General features: G+C 37.7%; 1 protein-coding gene across 7 annotated transcripts in view; it reads left to right on the forward strand.

Annotated features, from left to right (window-relative positions):
* Positions 1–15,319, forward strand: part of LOC139749641 (uncharacterized) — a 163,617-nt gene extending 148,298 nt beyond the window's left edge. For all 7 annotated transcript variants that reach the window (XM_071663842.1, XM_071663834.1, XM_071663847.1 and 4 more), the window contains 3 exons: positions 527–667; positions 9,164–9,300; positions 11,119–15,319. In XM_071663842.1, coding sequence (XP_071519943.1) covers positions 527–667; positions 9,164–9,300; positions 11,119–11,324 — 484 coding nt within the window. In that variant the 3' untranslated portion in view covers positions 11,325–15,319. The remainder of the gene's footprint in view (positions 1–526; positions 668–9,163; positions 9,301–11,118) is intronic.
* The last annotated feature ends 4,460 nt before the right edge of the window (positions 15,320–19,779 follow it).

The raw sequence follows: 19,779 nt of genomic DNA on the forward strand, positions 1-19,779 counted from the left end.
ATAGCAAAAGAGTCTCCATAACTGATGAACTCCAGTATCACTTCTTAGCCTTTTGTGCATCACCCTTAACAGGCCAGTGGCAGATGGCAACTCTAGCACAGTGTTTTCATAGACTCCTACCAAATGTTTCCATGGACTCCTATTATTTAATATGTCTACCTTATGTTCCAACCTACTGCTTCTACCTAATGCTCCCAGCTGATGTTCTTACCTACTACTTCTACCTAAATTTATAACTTAATGCTCTTGTCTAATATTCCCACCTACTACTACTACTACTGTCTGTTGCTCCTACTGTTTTGCCAAAAGGCAGGATTAGCACATAGCACTCACCACATTTAGCTTTAATTTTTTATGGCCTATTCATTGTTATACTGCTGGAGTTTAGGAATAATATAATATTTGTATTTTCATGGGTGTAATATGTATTGCAGCTTTTTCTCTCAAAATATGTGAACTGATTGTAGAATAACCCATTTTTTTCTAGGACTGAAATGAATATATTTTAAACTTGTGTGTCTTCCAGCATCTACTGTCATGGACCATGGATGTGCAGGCATGCTAAGGTCGACTTGTGGATGTTCCGGATTTTGTGGCACAATGGCCTTGCTCTCTATACCACTTGGACCACTATTGCTGCCCTTCTCAACCTTGGCATTGCTCTCAGGTCAGTATACTAAGACTAAATTTAATTGTTTCTCTCTTCTACATTTTTTTTTTTTTTTTTTTTTTTGTACTGCTCACCATCTCGTTCATCTTAATCCTCCCCTTCAGCTTTTTTCTTTTCCTAAGCCCATCAGACCATGTTGTCACATGTTTGTTGCCCCTAATGCAGCCATAATGTTTGCTATGATAGGTAAAAGCAAGGACTCATAGCAGAAGACCTCTGCTTACCTTACTATTAATTCTCACTAAAAGCAAAGACTCATAGCAGAAGACGTCTACTCACCTTACTATTAATTTTCACTAGTTTCAGGGTGCAAAAGTTTTTATGTACTACATTCAGACTTAGTTTGATTATCAGACACACACACACACACACACACACACACACACACACACACACACACACACACACACTTAAACTGTATTAGGTGTAAATGGTATTGTATCTTTTATGATAGATGTCGTAGAAGCCGACTGAAGGGGGCGGGAGCAGGGGGCTGGACCCCCCTACCTGTATTTAGATTTAATAAAAAGGAAACAGAAGGAGTCAAGCAGAGAGTGCTCATCCTCCTCGAGGGCTCAGATTGGGGTGTCTTAATGTGTGTGGATGTAACCAAGATGAGAAGAAAGGAGAGATAGGTAGCACATTTGAGGGAAGAAACCTGGATGTTCTGGCACTGAGTGAAACAAAGCTCAAAGGTAAGAGGGAAGAGTGGTTTGGGAAGGTCTTCGGAGTAATGTCGGGTTGATGAGAGGACAAGAGCTAAGGAAGGGGTAGCAATACTCCTGAAGCAGGAGTTGTGGGAGTATGTGATAGAGTGTAAGAAAGTAAATTCTAGATTGATGTGGGTAAAACTGAAAGTGGATGGAGAGAGATGTGTGATTACTGGTGCCTATACACCTGGTCATGAGAAGAAAGATCATGAGAGGCAAGTGTTTTAGGAGCAGTTGAGTGAGTCTATTAGCAATTTTGATGCACGAGAGTGAGTTATAGTGTTGGGTGATTTAAATGCGAAGGTGAGTAATGTGGTGGTTGAGGGTATAATTGGTGTGCATGGGGTGTTCAGTGTTGTAAATGGAAATGGTGAAGAGCTTGTGGCTTTGTAAGCTGAAAAGAGACTGGTGATTGGGAATACCTGGTTTAAAAAGAGAGATATACATAAGTTTATGTATGTAAGTAGGAGAGATGGTCACGGCATTATTCGATTATGTGTTAATTTATAGTTGTGTAAAAGAGAGACTTTTGGATGTTAATGTGCTGAGAAAGGTACCTGGAGGATGTCTGATCATTATCTTGTGGAGGCGAAGGTGAAGATTTGTAGAGGCTTTCAGAAAAGAAGAATGTTGGGGAGGTGAGAGTGGTGAGAGTAAGTGAGCTTGGAAAGGAGACTTGTATGAGGAAGTATCAGGAGAGATTGAGTGTAGAATGGCAAAAGGTGAGAGCAAATGACATAAGGGGAGTGGGGATGTTGAGTGTAGAATGGCAAAAGGTGAGAGCAAATGACATAAGGGGAGTGGGTGAGGAATGGGATGTATTTAGGGAAGCAGTGATGGCATGTGCAAAAGATGCATGTGGTATTAGAAAGGTTGGATGTGGGCAGATTAGAAATGGTAGTGAGTGGTGGGATGAAGAAGTAAGATTGTTAGTGAAAGAGAAAAGAGAGGCATTTGGAAAGTATTTCCAGGGAAGTAGTGCAAGTGTCTGGGAGATGTATAAAAGAAAGCAGCAAGAGGTTAAGAGAAAGGTGCAAGAGGTGAAAAAGAGGGTGAGTGAGAGTTGGGGTGAGATAGTATCATTAAATTTTAGGGAGAATAAAAAGATGTTTTCGGAAGGAGGTAAACATGCGTAAGACAAGAGAACAAATGGGAACATCGATGAAGGGAGCAAGTGGGAAAGTGATAACAGATAGTGATTGAGTATTTTAATAGTTTGTTGAATGTATTTGATGATAGAGTGGCAGATATAGGGGTGTATGAAGTGAGAGGGTCAGGGAGAATGATGTCTTACAGAGAGAAGAGGTAGTGAAAGCTTTGCAGAAAATGAAATCCGGCAAGTTGGCGGGTTTAGATGGTACTGCAGTGGAATTTATTAAGAAAGGGGGTGACTGTGTTGTCGATTGGTTGGTATGGATATTCATTGGATGTAGGGACCATGGTGAAGTGCCTGAAGATTGGCAGAATGCATGCATAGTGCCATTGTACAAAGGCAAAGAGGATAAAAGTGAGTGTTCAAACTACAGAGGTATAAGTTTGTTGAGTATTCCTGGGAAATTATATGGGATGGTATTGACTTAGAGGGTGAAGGCATGTACAGAGCATCAGATTGGGGAAGAGCAGTGTGGTTCTGAAGTGGTAGAGGATGTGTGGATCAGGTGTTTGCTTTGAAGAATTCATGTGAGAAATACTTAGAAAAACAGTTGGATTTGTATGTAGCATTTATAGATCTGGAGAAGGCATATGGTAGGGTTGATCGAGATGCTTTGGGGAAGGTTTTAAGAGTATATGGTGTGGGAGATAAGTTGCTAGAAGCAGTGAAAAGTTTTTACCAAGGATGTAAGGCATGTGTACAAGTAGGAAGAGAGGAGAGTGATTGGTTCCCAGTGAATGTTGGTCTGTGGCAAGGGTGTGTGATGTCCCCATGGTTGTTTAATTTGTTTATATATGGGGTGGTTAGGGAGGTAAATGCAAGAATTTTGGAGAGGGGCAAGTATGCAGTCTGTTGTGGATGAGAGGGCCTGGGAAGTGAGTCAGTTTTTGTTTGCTGATGATACAGCTTTAGTGGCTGATTCGTGTGAGAAACTGCAGAGGTTAGTAACTGAGTTTGGAAAAGCACGTGAAAGGAGAAAGTTGAGAGTAAATGTGAATAAGAGCAAGGTTATTAGATTCAGTAGGGTTGAGGGACAAGTTAATTGGGGTGTAAGTTTGAATGGAGAAAAATTGGAAGAAGTGAAGTGTTTTGGATATCATGGGAGTGGACTTAACAGCAGATGGAACCATGGAAGCAAATGTGAGTCACAGAATGGGGGAGGGGGCGAAGGTTCTGGGAGTGATGAAGAATGTGTGGAAGGTGAGAACATTATTTTGAAGAGCAAAAATGGGCATGTTTGAAGGAATAGTAGTTCTAACAATGTTAAATGGTTGTGAGGCATGGGCTATTGATAGGGTTGTACAGAGGAGGGTGGATGTGTTGGAAATGAAATGTGTGAGGACAATATGTGGTGCGAGGTGGTTTGATTGATTAAGTAATGTATGGGTAAGAGATATGTGTGGAAATAAAAAGAGTATGGTTGAGAGAGGGTGGCTGGAAATCCTCCCCTCTCGTTTTTTTTGTTTTCCAAAAGAAGGAACAGAGAAGGGGGCCAGGTGAGGATATTCCCTCTAAGGCCGAGTCCTCTGTTCTTAACGCTACCTCACTAATGCGGGAAATGGCGAATAGTATGAAAGAAAGAAAGTAGTTGGTAGGCAACCACCAACTAGGGAAGTATATAACCGTTAATACTTGTTGGGTATCAGAAGGGCTAGCAGCAGCTGCATGGTGAGCTAGCACTTCAGTGGTTGTCAAGTTGCACTCCTCTGACCCAGGTAGATGTCATTTCTTTCTGCCTCACCCACACATGGACTGCTGGTATTCTGTTCATAAATATACACACTCTTCTAGTAACACCTAACACCTAACAACACAAGTCACAAACTCATTCTTTGTAATTTTTGATTTTCTTGCACTGAACATTATGCACTAGCCCTGTCTTTTGGCAAAATCGTAGAAGGAACAGATAGAAGGTAAGAACGATAGGCAAGAGAATTAGGTAGAAGTTGCAGGAGCATTAGGTAGATCTAGTTGGTTGGAACATTAGGCAGGAACATGAGGTTGAAGCCTTAGGTGGAAGTAATCAGTAGAAACTTTAGGTAGGAGCTTCTGGAAACACTTTGCTAGAGATGCACTCTGCAAGTGGCCTGTTAAGGGTGAGACACCTAAGGCTGAGAAATGGCACCGGAGTTCACTAGTAATGGAGACTTATGCCATGGTCATCCCCTTGAGGGAGTTTCCGGAGCGAACAGGCATCAGATATACATAGAGAGATAGATAGATAGTGCTTCCAATTAAGCATCCATCCTCCTTAGCACTTTTGATGGAGCTCATATGTCATCCTTGCTTGACTTTTTATTTGACTTTCCATAGAATGAGTACTGGTTTGCTGGTCAAGACACCTTAAGCTATGCAATCCACATAGCAGAGATCATCTTGGCTAGAATGGAGTCTTGCATCCCTTCTATATTTTTTTCCCTTTAATCAGAATTTGATTGCTTCTGTTCTGATACCTCTAGCATAAGGGAAAAAGCATATAAAGTCATGAAATTTCCCTTCCCTTGTCATTTCTGCTCAGAATCACTCATTTGCTTATCTAGGATTTGGTCAGAGAATGGGGGACAAATTATGAACCCATTAAGACATTGAAGAAATACTCAAAACAAGTTGTATGAAACAACACATTGTCTCTTGGAAAACATAGTGCTTATTTAGATGTTTAAATTAATTACTAATATTAGTCAGATTCTCATAAGATTGAATATAGCTGCTGTACAGAAGTAAGAAGTAAGTTTTCAGTGAAAATGTTATCATGTTTGACAACAAAACAGCTTATAACAATAATCTAGAAGGTTTTGTTCAATGTAACAAATTGATATACTTTTGCAGGCAAAGATTTTATCATAATGAATTTATGTTATTTTCATGGGAAGGTAGTGAAACTAACATTTGTTTCATTAGTTACTACAGTAAATCACTGAAACAATTAAGTATATACTTTCATATTCATTTACTTTCTCTTCTGGGGAATTGAAAGGGTTAGAATAATTGTTAAAACATACTTCTTATCATTATTATTGGGTAATTTTACTATATATTGCACAGCTGAAGGAGAGAGGGCAATTGTCCCTCTTAACCTCTCTTGGATACACCTCCAGAATCACTGCATGAAGCCAAGAACACCTTCATGAAAAGAAACTGTGCTGATTTTAGCTTTTCTTCTACTGATAAATCTTCCTGGTCCTTAACCGAAAAACTTCTACAATAGCTTTTGAAGGTGTTACCAAACTCTCCCTGTTTGACATTACACAACAAGTGAAAAGCCACTTTGGCAAGACTGTATCATTGAAAATAAAGTCTCATCAAAGAGCTTATTACACCTTAGGAGTCTACATTTTCTTGTGACTGGAAAATGGCTGCTGTAGCCTTGGGCTGCTGTAGCCTCAAGAAAGATCCTGGGCAACACCAAGACACTTTCATAGAAATTGGTCTAAAGGGAATTACAAATGAATAACTAAAAATAACTTTTGATTTATCCTTTCCATTTTTCCAACCAGATCAATCTTCAGGTAACTCTATGTATCTCTCTATCTCTGATGCCTATTCCCAACCATAGTTTCCTCAAGGGGGTGGTCATGGCAGTAGAGTCTCCATAACTAGTGAACTCCAGTGTGGCTTCTTAACCTTTAGTACATCACTCAAAACAGGCCACTGGCAAAGGGCACCTCTAGTGCAATGTTTGCGGAGGCTCCTATCAAATGTGCCTACTGACTACTACCTAATTCTCCTTCCTACCTACTACTATTACCTATTGCTCCTACCATTTTGCCAAAAGCAGGGCTAGTACATAGTGCTCACTGCAGAAAAATCTAGAGTTACAAAGAATGAGCTGTGTGAGTTAAGTTTTGTCAAGTGTTTTGTATGACAAGTAGAGATTGTATGTTTGTGGACAGAATGCAGCTAACCGATAAAGCTGCTCTTTTCAGCTCTGCACCCAATTCTCTCTCTCTCTCTCTCTCTCTCTCTCTCTCTCTCTCTCTCTCTCTCTCTCTGTTTGATCTTTCTTCACCTTGCAAACCTGTTCACTCTTATTCTGAGGTCTCCATTTTACACACATCGATCTGCTCATTTATCCCATACTCTGATGCACATTCATTTTCTCTCTTATTTAGGAATTGAGTAGCATCTCAGAATGAGGAAATAGTGACCTGGATGAATTCAAAAGTGCTAAATAAATGGATATTACTTATATCTCTTTTGTAAATACCACTTGTTCCACTCTGTGTAATTTCAAAACATCATAGTTCAATCCTGTAAAAACAAAAGTGTCCAGAAAACTGTATATTGTCAGCATCACAAAGCCTGCTTCCCAATAGCTAGGGGTGTTGTAATTGTTTCTCTTACAAGCAACTACTTCATAGCTACAAGGGTGTTCTTTACCCAAGTTTGGAATCCTGCTTAGCTCTCTGGTAGCTAGAATGGAATTAAAAGCCTTCCATCTCATGAACTCCTCAAGCATCAGCTCTTGCCATCCATCCCTCTGTACTCCATGACGTGCCTACCCTCTCCCTTTTCTGCAAATATTATTTTGATCTTTACTCTTATCAGCTGTCTGCATGTGTCCATGCCACCCATGGAATGCATCTGGCTTTCATGTCCCATATGAGGATTAACTGTTACAGTACCATCTTTTCTTGGACAGCAGGTCTGTAAAATTATCTTCCATCATTAATCTTTCCCTTTTTCTTTAACTTTTTGTCTTTAAGTCAGGTCTACAAACACCTGAGAAGCTTTGATTAATTTCTTCATCTTTATATCATACACTAATTACTTTTCACCTGAGATGGACATAATTGAGGAATGTTTTGTCCGTACCATCTTGGTCGCTATAATACTAATCCCTCCCATTTCTTAGAAATGTTTATCCCAAGCCTTCCACAGTTTATTTCTTCATCTTATTGGAATAAAAAAGTTCCTAAGATTTTCATGTGTGTGTGTTTGTGTTACAAAGCTATCATACAAAAGTTTAACCCCTTAAGTTACTCTCTTATCCCAATATCATTATGCATAGGTAAAGTAGGAACTATCAGAAAAAGTTACTCATATGAAGTACTTCATGAGGTATTCTATCTAACTATTTATCTTTCTGCTTGCCTATATCTCTGATGCATGTTTGCAATTGGAACTCCCTCAAGGGGATGGCCAAGGCAATAGAGTCTCCTTAAGTAGTGAACCACAGTGCCACTTCTTTGACTTTAGAGTTACAAAGAATTAGTTGTGTGAGTTAAGAGTTGTCAAGTGTTATGTATGACAAGGACAGATTGTATAACTGTGAACAAAATGCCAGTAGTCTATGTGACTGGGTCAGAGAAGTGCAACTTGACAACCACTGTATTGGCTCACTACGCAGCTGTCACTAACCCTCCCGATACTCAGGTGGGTTGTACGGGTAATATACCTCCCTGCTTGGTGGCTGCCTTCCAGCTATTTAGGTCATTTACTGTCATTATAACATTCATTCACTATTTGTGGTACCATCTGGGAGCTGCTTTCATACTTGTTTGCCTTTTCCTGTGTTAGTAGGGTAGCTCCAGGAAAAGACAATGAAAAGGCCTCAATCACTTGCATCCATTCTGTAGTGGTCATGTGTAATGCATTGAAACCACTGCTCCCTGTCCCTAACCAGGAGCCACAGACCTTTCTGCAGCATCTCCCCCCTGCTGCTTCATATGATCTGGTTCCATCCATTGACGGCACATCAACCCCTGTATATCACATCGCTCCAGTTCACTGTGTCTTCTACACACCTTTCACCTTCCTGTATGTTCAGGCCCTAAGCACTCAAAATCTGTTTCACTCCATCGTGAGTGATGTTATCATGAGTACTTATGACTATTTTAACATTTGGTCAGGGTTTATTGTACTGATGAATTTTCAGTCTATAGGATTGGTATGAAACTTTGGACCTCTACAGTAATGCATGAACTTAACATATTAATACTAAGGAATTATAAATTGCATCTTGATGAATTATTCAATAATATCATCTACTTCCATAAAACCAGAAGAATTGTAAAGGTGAATACTATCCTGCTTTAGAAAGTTATCCTGTTTATGGAATTATTGTTGTATAATGATTGGAAAGTATAAAGCAACCTAACCTTGATAAGATTTATTTACTTATGTTACATTTGTGTAATGAATAATGATTTCTACCCCTCATATATGTTGATAAGCATTTCCTTGACTAAAAGAGCACTGTTTTTATTCCCACCTAAACAGTTTTCATTGTATATCCTTGTTCTTTTTTTTTGAGGACATTTTGGCCTAATGATTCTACTAGCTGTGTTATTTCCTCTCTCAAGTTTTTTATCCTATAATTCTTTTGTTGTTACTGAGCTACACTGATCAAACTTACTGTTATTTTTATATGTTTCTCTCCATACTGTTTGTAGCTATGTAATCTCTAAATGTTTGAAATATATTTTTTATATTTTAATTAACTGGAATCTACTGGAAATGTGTATGATGCTTTTCTGAATAACGTATGTGAAAGTGAATTTGAATTGAATTTGATATACTTAGTGGTTTTGTTAAGAAGTATACTTACAATATATAAAAAGGCTCTTTAGAAAAATTCTTCAAGTTCTTTACTTCTTGCTAATTGTCTCCCCTTTCTTCATTATTCAGGAAAGATGCTGGTTTGGAGATGCAGATAGTGGAGTATGTGGTCCTTGGCTCAATCTCTGGCATCATGGTTTTATGGTTCATTCTAGAGAACACTGTCCTCGATCGCTTTGTTCGCTACACAATCACACCATATGCTGGTGAGCTAACTTCATGAGTAATATTTGCTGCGGTGAAGGTTTATATAAACTGTCAGTAGCATTTAACATAAATCCTTTATGTATGCATTTGTATGCATGCATACATGCACTTATAATATTCAGGACAGAGGAATCCAAGACACTTCACAGGTAGTAAGGTAGAAGATGTAAGGGGATTTCCAATGATGATTAATATTAGTATGGAGTTGTTTTGTTTAGAGGTATTTAATTAGGCTAAAAAGAATTATATCGACAAGGAATTCAGTGCAGTGATTACCACAACTGATAGTCACAATGAGGAGCAATGGAACATTAACAAAGCAAAAGAAAGTAAACAAGGATAGTTAAAATGAAAAAAAGTAGGTATTAAAAGTCACAGCTCTGCTATTTGCCCACCATGTAAGAAAAAAGAATAAGGGAAGAGGTGATCAAAACTCAAATTTCTAAACCAGTTTGAGTGTCGATGGAGAACATCCAGGGAGCATAGTAAGAAGATAAGCAAGAAACATAACAGAACAGAGGTGAAGAAGTATTTTTGTAGTATCAGAGAAGAGGTAGATGGAAGAAAATACAGTAAGTAATGAAACTGTACATGCTAACATTATACAAAAGTTTAAGAAGTTGTATGATAAAGTTCAAGGGAAGGTAACCGAAAACGGGACCCCCATTGTGTAGTAGTTAATGTTCCTGACCATGATGCATTCACGGGCCACCCAGGGGTGAATGCATAGGTTCGAATCCTGGTAGCAGCAGTCAGTCCACTGTCAACCCAGCTGTTCATCCACCCCTAGGGGTTGTTCGATAAAATGGGTAGCTGGCTCAGGCTAGGGTATATGCGTATTTATATATTTACTTTATATTTTATTTATTATACTTGATAGCCGTTCCCCGTAACAGCGAGGTCACACCAGGAAACGGACAAAGAATGGACCATCCACTCATATACACATATAAATACATAAACGCCCATACAAACACGTATGCATACATATACATAACATACACATACACAGGCATATACATATATACACATGTATGTATTCATACTTACTTGCCTTCATCCATTCCTGGTGCTACCCTGCCCCACAGGAAACAGCCTTACTACCCCCTGGTTCATCCATTCCCAGCACCATCCACCCCACAGGAAACGGCATCACCACTCCCTGCATCAGTGAGGTAGCACCAGGAAAACAGATAAAAAAAGCCACATTCATTTACACTGTCTATAGTTGTCATGTGTAATGCACCAACACCAGAGCTCCCCATCCACATCCAGGCTCCACAGACCTTTCCGTGGGGTATTATGATTTCACAAATGATTGCTAATAATCTTGAGGTGGAGTGAGAGATGTGTGTATGGACCTGTATAAGTGATGTGGTACAGGAGATTACATATGTTGGCTGTCGGGTGGATCTAGCGGGCAGTTGGGGACAAGGTTACGTGTAGTAGAGTTATGTATACTGTCTTCTGAAAATAGTACTCAAGTTACCCGGCTAGTTTCTTTCCCTTGGACCTGCTACAGAGAGCTTTGGTTTAAAGAGCATAGGAATGTACCATGGAGGTGATTTAGGTGTCACATCAGCCTGTCAGCATTTGAAAAGTATAAATGAGATAAGCAAGATAAAGAAAGGGAGCAAGAGAAAATTTGAAAAGAATTTTTTTTTAATTTGTTGGACATCCAAAACTTTTCCATAATGTAATTGAGGAGCAAGAGCTTATTTGCTTGTCTGTCGTATTGTCATCCTTGTCTTGGATGAGAATGTGCAATTAAACAATGACAAAACTAAGTAATAACAGCACTACCTTCTGTATTCCAGTTGTGGTGCTGGCCATGGTTGGAATGTACATAAAACAATATGCTGGATCAACCTTGGAAACAGGTTACTTCATCGTTGTTCTGCTGGGTGTAGCCGTTTTCTGCCTGGTGGCTAGGTTGGGCCTAGTAGTGGTCCGTGCCTGCAAAAGCCCTCTCTACGTCAATAACAAAATCGGTGATGACCCTGTGTTGAGTTATGCTGCATGATACTGGGGATATGTTGACACCTCTGCAACACAAGTTGTTGCCACATACTCCAGCCTGTAGAGAGATAATGCCTTGAAATGACACTTACAGTAGTAGTGTGTCTAAATGTTTATTTCATGCAGAGGTGTACCTATGTGTTCATTTTGTGAAGTGATGCCTCTAGAGGATATTCATTTAATGTTGTGAAATGTCCAAGGGGTTTGTGAGCTTATGCAGTAATGTCTAGATTTTTTCTCTGTAATTAAACTCATCCATGTAAATTTTGGTACAAGCACCAGTACATACAGTTGCTTGTCATTTCATGCAGAGCTAAAACACAAACATTCTTCTGTACAAATAGTGATGTATCCATTTACTGTTCTCTACTACTAATACATCCATATAATGTTTTATAAGAGAAAATTTGCACATCTAGAACAATACTACATACCTCTTGATATATATAAAGATAAGTCTTCTGTCAACAGTACCATTTTTTTTTTTATTTGTAACAACCACATATTGGTATGAAATAGCACATCATGTTCTGATGGAAGATGTTGACATATTACCTCATCATTGTCTGTTGAACATGACATCTCTAAGGGTTGAAGGATTTTGTATTACTTTACACAGTGTGTCTGTATGAGTAAGGATGAAATTGTGATTTTATTATTTGCATTATGATCAGTAGTCATCAGTAGTAAATTTTATGAACTAGAACAGAAATGTTTTCTAGAAATATTTTCTATAATGCATACATTTATTCAGGGCCAATTTGATTAGAGCAAAGAATAACAGTAGAGAAGCTGTAGTAAAGTACTGCACCATTACAACTCGGTAATTTTGTCCTTTTAACCAAATACTGTATTTGTTTTTATAAACAGATGATGTGTTCATAGTCAGTAGAAGAGGTGTTATTGGTCCAGGATTTTTTGAAATAGAACGACTTTCTGTATTTTGTAGCAAGGTGCAGTGGTACATAGTAGATTAGTCACTTGTGAAAACTGGGGCACTGAACACTACTGGCTGTTTTTGTGGCTAACATTTCATAGCTTGTAATGTGGTGAATAATTTTCATGCATAAATTCTCTGTCAGTCATAAAGTAATGCATAATTTCATTAATGGTAAGCATTATTATATGGCATAAAACTTCATTAAAGCCATGAGAAAAATCTGCATAATGTTTATCATTAAGTAATATTTTTCATATGATATGCTGATTTAGATATTATTATCTCGTCACTTTGTTTTCTACCATGAATTGATGGTGTCTCATTTGAAATTGTGCATCCCTGGCATATTTTATGATAATTTTGTTGTTTTGTGATTAGAAAAAAAAAATATAACTAGGTTCAACAGATTTGCCATAATAGGTAGCATTTCTGTGATCCATAAGATATATTTGTTTCATCTTGAAAAGAAAGTCACAATTTGTTTTGATATATTACCTTTCCTTTGGACTGCATATTAGCTTTGAGCAAAAACTTTTTGGGTTATTCAATTAGCTTTAAGCTGAAGCTAAGTTAGATACTAAGAGATTCATTTTATTTTTGTACATAATTGTACAGTATTGTAATTTTGGAACAGGTGATAAGGTGTTGCAGTACAAGTTTCAAACCATTCAGTTAGTGAGAAAGTATGCACAATTCATCATTAGGAGTTTACTTCTACAAATATTGAGATAATGTCTCGCATTGTTTTCAGTATGTCAGTGTTTATGCCACCATCTTGTTTCATTAAACCAAAAAACAAGCATTGTTGCCATCTCACATGGCTGTTGAGCGGCATCTTCTCAAGCAAAGAGGTATTTATTTTGAAAAATTGGGCAAGACATAGATCCCTGACTTGCATGCAATGTAAGGAAAAATGCTTGCCAACTTTGCCTAGCCTCAGGTTTCATCCTGATCTGATAGGTTTAGAATGTGGACTATTGTCTGTATATTCCATTTGGATGTAACGAAAGATTTGTCTTTTTTTCCTTTCATGCTATATTTAGTGTATATTGATGGAAAACCCTTAGAACATACATTGAGTGTTCCCCATGTTAGAAATTGTGCCATTTAGCTAACCTGCCAGCTACTGTGAGTGGTGGGTATAGTGTGTCTTTTGCACTATTTTTTGATTCAAACAGTGGATGATGTTAATAGGGCTTTGGAAATCATTTTGGGTTCGAAGGATTTCAGATATACTTTGGGGAACTGGACATGTTTCTCATTTTGCTGTCCTGAAAGATTGTGTGGGACCAAATTTTTGCTATAGTAATCCCACAGAAACTGGACAAGGGTATTTGATCCCCCTTTTGTACATAGGAATAAAGCTGATGACATGAAGAAAATACATTTCCTGTCTTTTACTTTGATTTATTATATTCATTATCATCAATATCAATTCCTTTTTAGCGAAAACAAATGAATTTGACACAATATTTCTGGCTGAAATATTCTGCAATGATTACGTCATGAAACAAAACATTTAGCTTGGAAAGCCTCTTATATCTCACAAATCTGAGCTTGGTCATTTTAACAAGCAAAGATGTGTCATTGTATTGGTGAAACATCAGTTTATGCATGTGAGTGACATGATGGTGCTTTACATATGTGCTATATGAAGGGAAAGGCATTCATTACTGTTATGCCATGCTTGTTACCTGTTCAGTCTGCTTTTTAGTCAGTGCATTTAACTTATCATGAGGTCCAAAGGGCATAGACACAATTTTCATAATTGTGTTTGTATTGATTATTAAAAATGATGAGATGATGGATGAAAACAAGACCTAGAATTTGGATTTATTTTAAAGTGATTCTCAGTGTCTTACAGTGTTCACACAAATTGATGACCCTAAGGAAGAGCACCACTCTATACTTCTTATGGGGAACATTTAATGTTCTTGTCATCAGTTACGATATATAGAGGGTCAAAACCTATCCTCTGTACTTGGTTACTGGATAATCAACAGGTTCCATGGTTGGAATACTTTTGTCTTTCATTAAAACTATTATCTTTAAAAGTATGACTTTAATTATCTGAGTGCCTTCCAAGGGGAGATGTTTTCATAAAAGTCTTTGTACATATTGTGAATTAAGTATTAAGTTCTGAATGTGCATTAAAGGCATCACAATTCCATCTCTTGGTCTCAAATGTCATGTTCCTTAATTGTAGCATGGATTTTAGAGAGTCCTGAATGATGTTTAGGAATTGATTTGAAAAGGGAGGTGATGTAGAATGGCATGTGATTTGAAGGGAAGATGGTATGGAAGAGGAGCTATTTAAAAAGATGGATGGTTTGGAGAGCTAGATGGTGTATAGTTAGAGTAGGTATAGAGGATGAGGTTTCTTATGGGGGAGGAAATAGTGTCCACAGAGAGATAGAACTGAGATTAGATGGTTTAGGAGATAACATGAGATGGTTTGGAGAGGAAAACATGATGGGGAGATGATTTACAAGGTAAAGAGGTATGTAGGGGTAGGTAATGTTTTAATAAAAGAGATGTATAAGTAATAGCAGGCAAGTTTTTATGGAGAAAGAAGAGTAATGGAGAGAGAAACAGTGTGGAAGGGGAAATGTTTGAGATATGGAGTGGTTGTGGTACAGGAACTATAAAATGGAGGAAGTATGGGGTTTTAGTTGTGTTAAGGGCAAGACTGTGTTGAGAGGAAGTAAGTGTAAAGTAGTTCAAAGGAGTAGGTTGTAGGCAGGGGGATGAAGTGTAGGGGAGATGGTGTGAGGAAGGAGCATGAAGGTGGGAAAAGAAGGTTCTGTGAATGTGAAGTAATAGTAGATTTTTCAGCAATTCATTTCCTTAAATAACATAACTTTTAGCGATTGAAATTTAGATTACAACACCCATAAGACAAGCAAAGAAGGTTCTGGTAATATATGTAAAATAAAGGTCACATTGCATATGCTAAGAAGTTGTTTACATTGATTTATAGTTTTACAAAAACTATTTGAATGTGAATGTATATGTTCAGATTTTATAAACTTGAATGAAAATAAAACATCATTTTGGAACATTTTCGTTTTCATTTAGTTTTGTCTGTAAATGATTTTGTATTTATGAAGATTCTTCTTATGAAATCATTTTACATGATACAGATTATTCATAAGAAATGTTGTGGGATGATTTTACGTGTAGTTAGTTGACAATGAAAGTGAGAAATATATATCTGCATGTTGCATCTTCGTATAAACCTCTGTGGTGACACCATAGTACACACAACAATGATTTTGTTAGTGGCATTGTCTATAAACTTGAACAATTATGGTCTTGGTGAAATTCTCTCTCTATACCTAAGTTAGCTTTGACTTTGTTACCATTTACTTGGAATAGATAAAGAGCATTCAGCATCTCAGTTCATGTACAAACATCCTCAACATGCATCCAGTACTATGCTAACGAACATGATCTTCCAAGAACCAGAAGAGCCTCTTTTTTTTTTTTTTAACACAAAGGTGATTCATCAGGTAAGACATACACCTCCATTCTCACACTTAAAATGCGTATATTGCACATAAAAAAGAAAAAACAGTTCTGTGATATCCTTACCTAAACCTGCAGCCCATCTTTTTTCTTAGTTTTTCTCCCTTTTTTTTAACATTCAGCTGTACTGCCATACATCTCCACAAACCTGTCATCGGTCATACATCCTGCATGACCATAACACTAAAAGGCTTTTGTTTTGTCTGTTCAATTATCTTTTCACGCCTGTTAAACAGTTCAAAGTTGGAACTAAAATCTCCTAAGACTGAAATAATGAAAAGAGTAATAAGGTAGCCTTCCTTAACAACAGTATTAACACATACCAACAACTGAAAGATGAAGATTGCTATAGAAAAAGCAATAAAAACAGTGGCCAGCAGGAGAAGCTACATTTCTATTTGGGTGCCATAGAGGCGAATGGACCCATAAAGATGCAGCTGGCAGTAAAAGAAATATGAATGAGAGAAACTACTTGAAAGTTTGCTGAGTTGAAAATCATAATTTTAGGGAAGCATTCCTAAAGCATAAATAGAAGCTAACAAAAAGGTTGACAGACATAGGAGTAATAATAACCAAGAAGACTGAATGCAATTGATCGCAAAAGAGCATCGTAAAGAAATGAAGAGATCCAGAAAAATTTAAGTATCAATATTTCGTTTTAAGGGTGTAAAAATTTCAGGCAAGACAGGTTTCTAGAGAAGGATCACAGCATTATGAATATACTGTACAGCAGAGAGGGAAGTTATACCCTCTGAAGGTTACATTTCGATTGAAGAAAAAGAGTGAGAGAAATAGTCTCTACAATCATATAACCACTTACATTTAGGTATGCTGTCTGCATTAACCACATCCACAATCATTCTGTTCCCTAAAACTAACCTGCACAATGCTAGACAGAAATTCAATGGGACTTTTAAACACTGAGAAGAAAAAATGAAAAAAATTCTCCTGTACCTTCAGTTACAATACCATACATCCTCACTAAGGTAAAAACTCTTGTTTGACCTGTATGGTTTTACCATCATAAAGGCCTTTGTCAATATATCTATCTAATGATAGAAAAAAAAATTTAAAGGATGACATGAACAAAACGGAGAAAAATATTGTGGAAATTTATCAGGGCTCCACATGTATTTGTAACTTAAATCTTGAAGGTAGAAAGGTTTATAGGAAAAAGGGAAGATGAGATAAGGAAAAGAATTTCACTACTTTGCTGTTCAAGGGAAGAAGGAGGTATCATAAACGTCAGTCCTCGAGAGGTCAGTCTCCACAGAAACTGTGTGAAGCAGCATTCAGACAAGTCCAAGCCTTAGGGATATGGACGTAAACAGATGCCTCACAAGAACAGGGGCCAAAAGAATATCTGAAGATTTATGAATGAACAACAACATAGTGGTGTATACAGAAAGAAATTGTGGAAGTGAAGTAATGCTAGAATCAATGAACTGGAAGGCTTTTATTGCCAATCATTCATATTTAGATGAAGGAAGAACCACTCTGATTGTGAGAAGTACTCCATACTAGGCCAAATAAAATCCCTGTGGATATTAAAAAGCTGCTTCAGAAAAAATAAAAACACCACTCAGCATTTGGGAAGCAAACTGTGTGAGTCTGATTCTGTGGGATTTCCCGGACTGAGTGGAGGATGCAGTTAAGTCCAACAAATCAAATTATCAGAGGGTAGAATTGTAGTGTTTTGAAACAAACAAGAGGAAACAAATTACTCTTAGAGATTTCTGTGGAAACTGCATTTTTGCACCACTGAACCTAAGTTACTGCTTCCCTTCCTGAGATGCTGCACAGTTCTGAATTGAGACAAAATGTATTCATAATGAGAAAGAGAAGGAAAGGAGAGAGGGAAAGTGAAGGGAAATGAAATCATCAGCATAAGAATTAAAAGAAGTTGAAGAGAGCTCATCCATAGAGAGGAGAAAGGGAATAGAACCCTGAGATACACCACTGTTGATAGGGTAAGAGGCACTCCATCAATGACTGTTTCAATGGAACAGACAGAAAGGAAACTGCATTAGGAAACACAAACGGAAAAGTTGAAGGAAGGAAATTTAGAAAGCAAAGACTTATACCACACACTGTCAGATACTTGGGAGATGTTGAGGGCTACAACAAAAGTTTCACCAAAATCCCTAAGAGGGGAGGACCAGAAGTAATTTACATTCACAAGAAGATCACTAGTAGACCTGAGTACTGCAAAACTGATGATCAGAGAGAAGGAATGGGATTCTAACTTTGAAATGATAGCTGAGGTGTTTCAAAGACTGGAGTTATCAGTGGTGAAAACAATGAGGGAACAGTCGAAGGGGTTAGAGCTTTTTTTTTTTGGTGGGGGGAGGTGCTGCACCATATCATGCTTCACAGAGGAAGAATAAGTCTGGGTTTTTAGACAGAGACAATATAGGTCGAAGATAGCTCAGAGGCACAATCCCTCAGGACTTTAGGAGTTATGCTATTGTGGCCATAGACCTCATTCAACTTGAGCCAGGAAAGTACTTAGAAGACCTTCTAAAAATGAATATATGGTGTAACACACACATTCATTGAAGGGAAATGGGAGCTAAGAATTACAAGCAGAATTGTCGAAATTTGAATCAGAGGAAAACAAGATGCTAAAAGTAGCTGCTTTATCAGTTGGAGGGTTAGTTATAGGCTGATCAGTTTGGAAGAGAGGAGGAAAAGTTGAATCAAAAATATTAATGGAGATGCCTCCATTTGGGAACCAGAAAGATTTGTTTGTAGAGGACGTCAAATTAGCACACTTTCCCCTCACATGAATGTGTGCTTGATTCTACAATAAACAGCTTCACAGTGATTTTGAGAAGAAATGAATAATGGGTGAATCTTAGAGGAAGGGAAGAGTTTTATAGCCTAGAATGCTCTGATCCTAATGGAATATGTGCATCATGATGAACAGGAGCAATCAAACCACAACTGGAAGAAAATTTTTGTAGACAATGGTATGTAGTACTCCATCTCAGCCAAGATAACTTCTGCTATGCATTCAGCACATGAGATATCGTGGCCAGTAAAGCAGAAGGTAATAATGCCAGGGAAAATCTGTAAAGAAACCACACAGGAATGACTGCTGAGCCTCTCCAAAATGCCAAAGTTGTTTTTTTGAAGGTGGATAGTGGATAGGTGTACCCAATGTGAAATGAAAGAAATGAAATTGTAGTTAGAAGACCCCTAAGCTAGGTAATCTATTGAAGAAACAACTATAACTAAATGGAAGCAGGTAATAAGACAGCATTGCTCGATACTAATGGTAGAAACTGTTCAACAAAAAGAATACCAAAACAGAAATAAGAAAAGTAAGGCTAAAAAAAATGTGGCTGACAGTAAGGCTGCATTTTCATATAGTTTGTTAGAGCAGAAAATTGCAGCTGAAATTATAGGTAGAATAAGTAATGAGAGAAGCCATTTGGAACTCTTCTGATGAAAACAAATTCAGCAATGATTTGGAGCAGAATAAAGCATTTAGCGTGCATTCCTACAGTAAAGCAGGAACAGATATAAAGGTTGAAGGACAAGGAAGTGTATGATAGTAGACATGGAGACTATGAGACAGATTGCAAAACAGCTTATTCAAAATGTATAGTAGTACTAATATTTGGTCAAGAGAAAACTATCTATTGAATCCATGAAAGGTAAGTCTCTAGAGAAAGGTCAAAGCAATAGGAAAATATATGGACTTGCTAGAGCAGTTATGTAGCATTTATGGATCTGGAGAAGGAATATGATAGAGCTGATAGAGATGCTCTGTGGAAGGTTTTCTTTTCTTTCTTTCTTTCATACTATTCGCCATTTCCCGCATCAGCGAGGTAGCGTTAAGAACAGAGGACTGGGCCTTTGAGGGAATATCCTCACCTGGCCCCCTTCTCTGTTCCTTCTTTTGGAAAATTAAAAAAAAACAAGAATATTTGGTGCAGGAGGTAAGATGTTAGAAGCAGTGAAAAGTTTTTAAGGCATGTGTACA

Source organism: Panulirus ornatus, chromosome 1, assembly GCF_036320965.1.
Source record: "Panulirus ornatus isolate Po-2019 chromosome 1, ASM3632096v1, whole genome shotgun sequence".
NCBI lineage: Eukaryota > Metazoa > Arthropoda > Malacostraca > Decapoda > Palinuridae > Panulirus > Panulirus ornatus.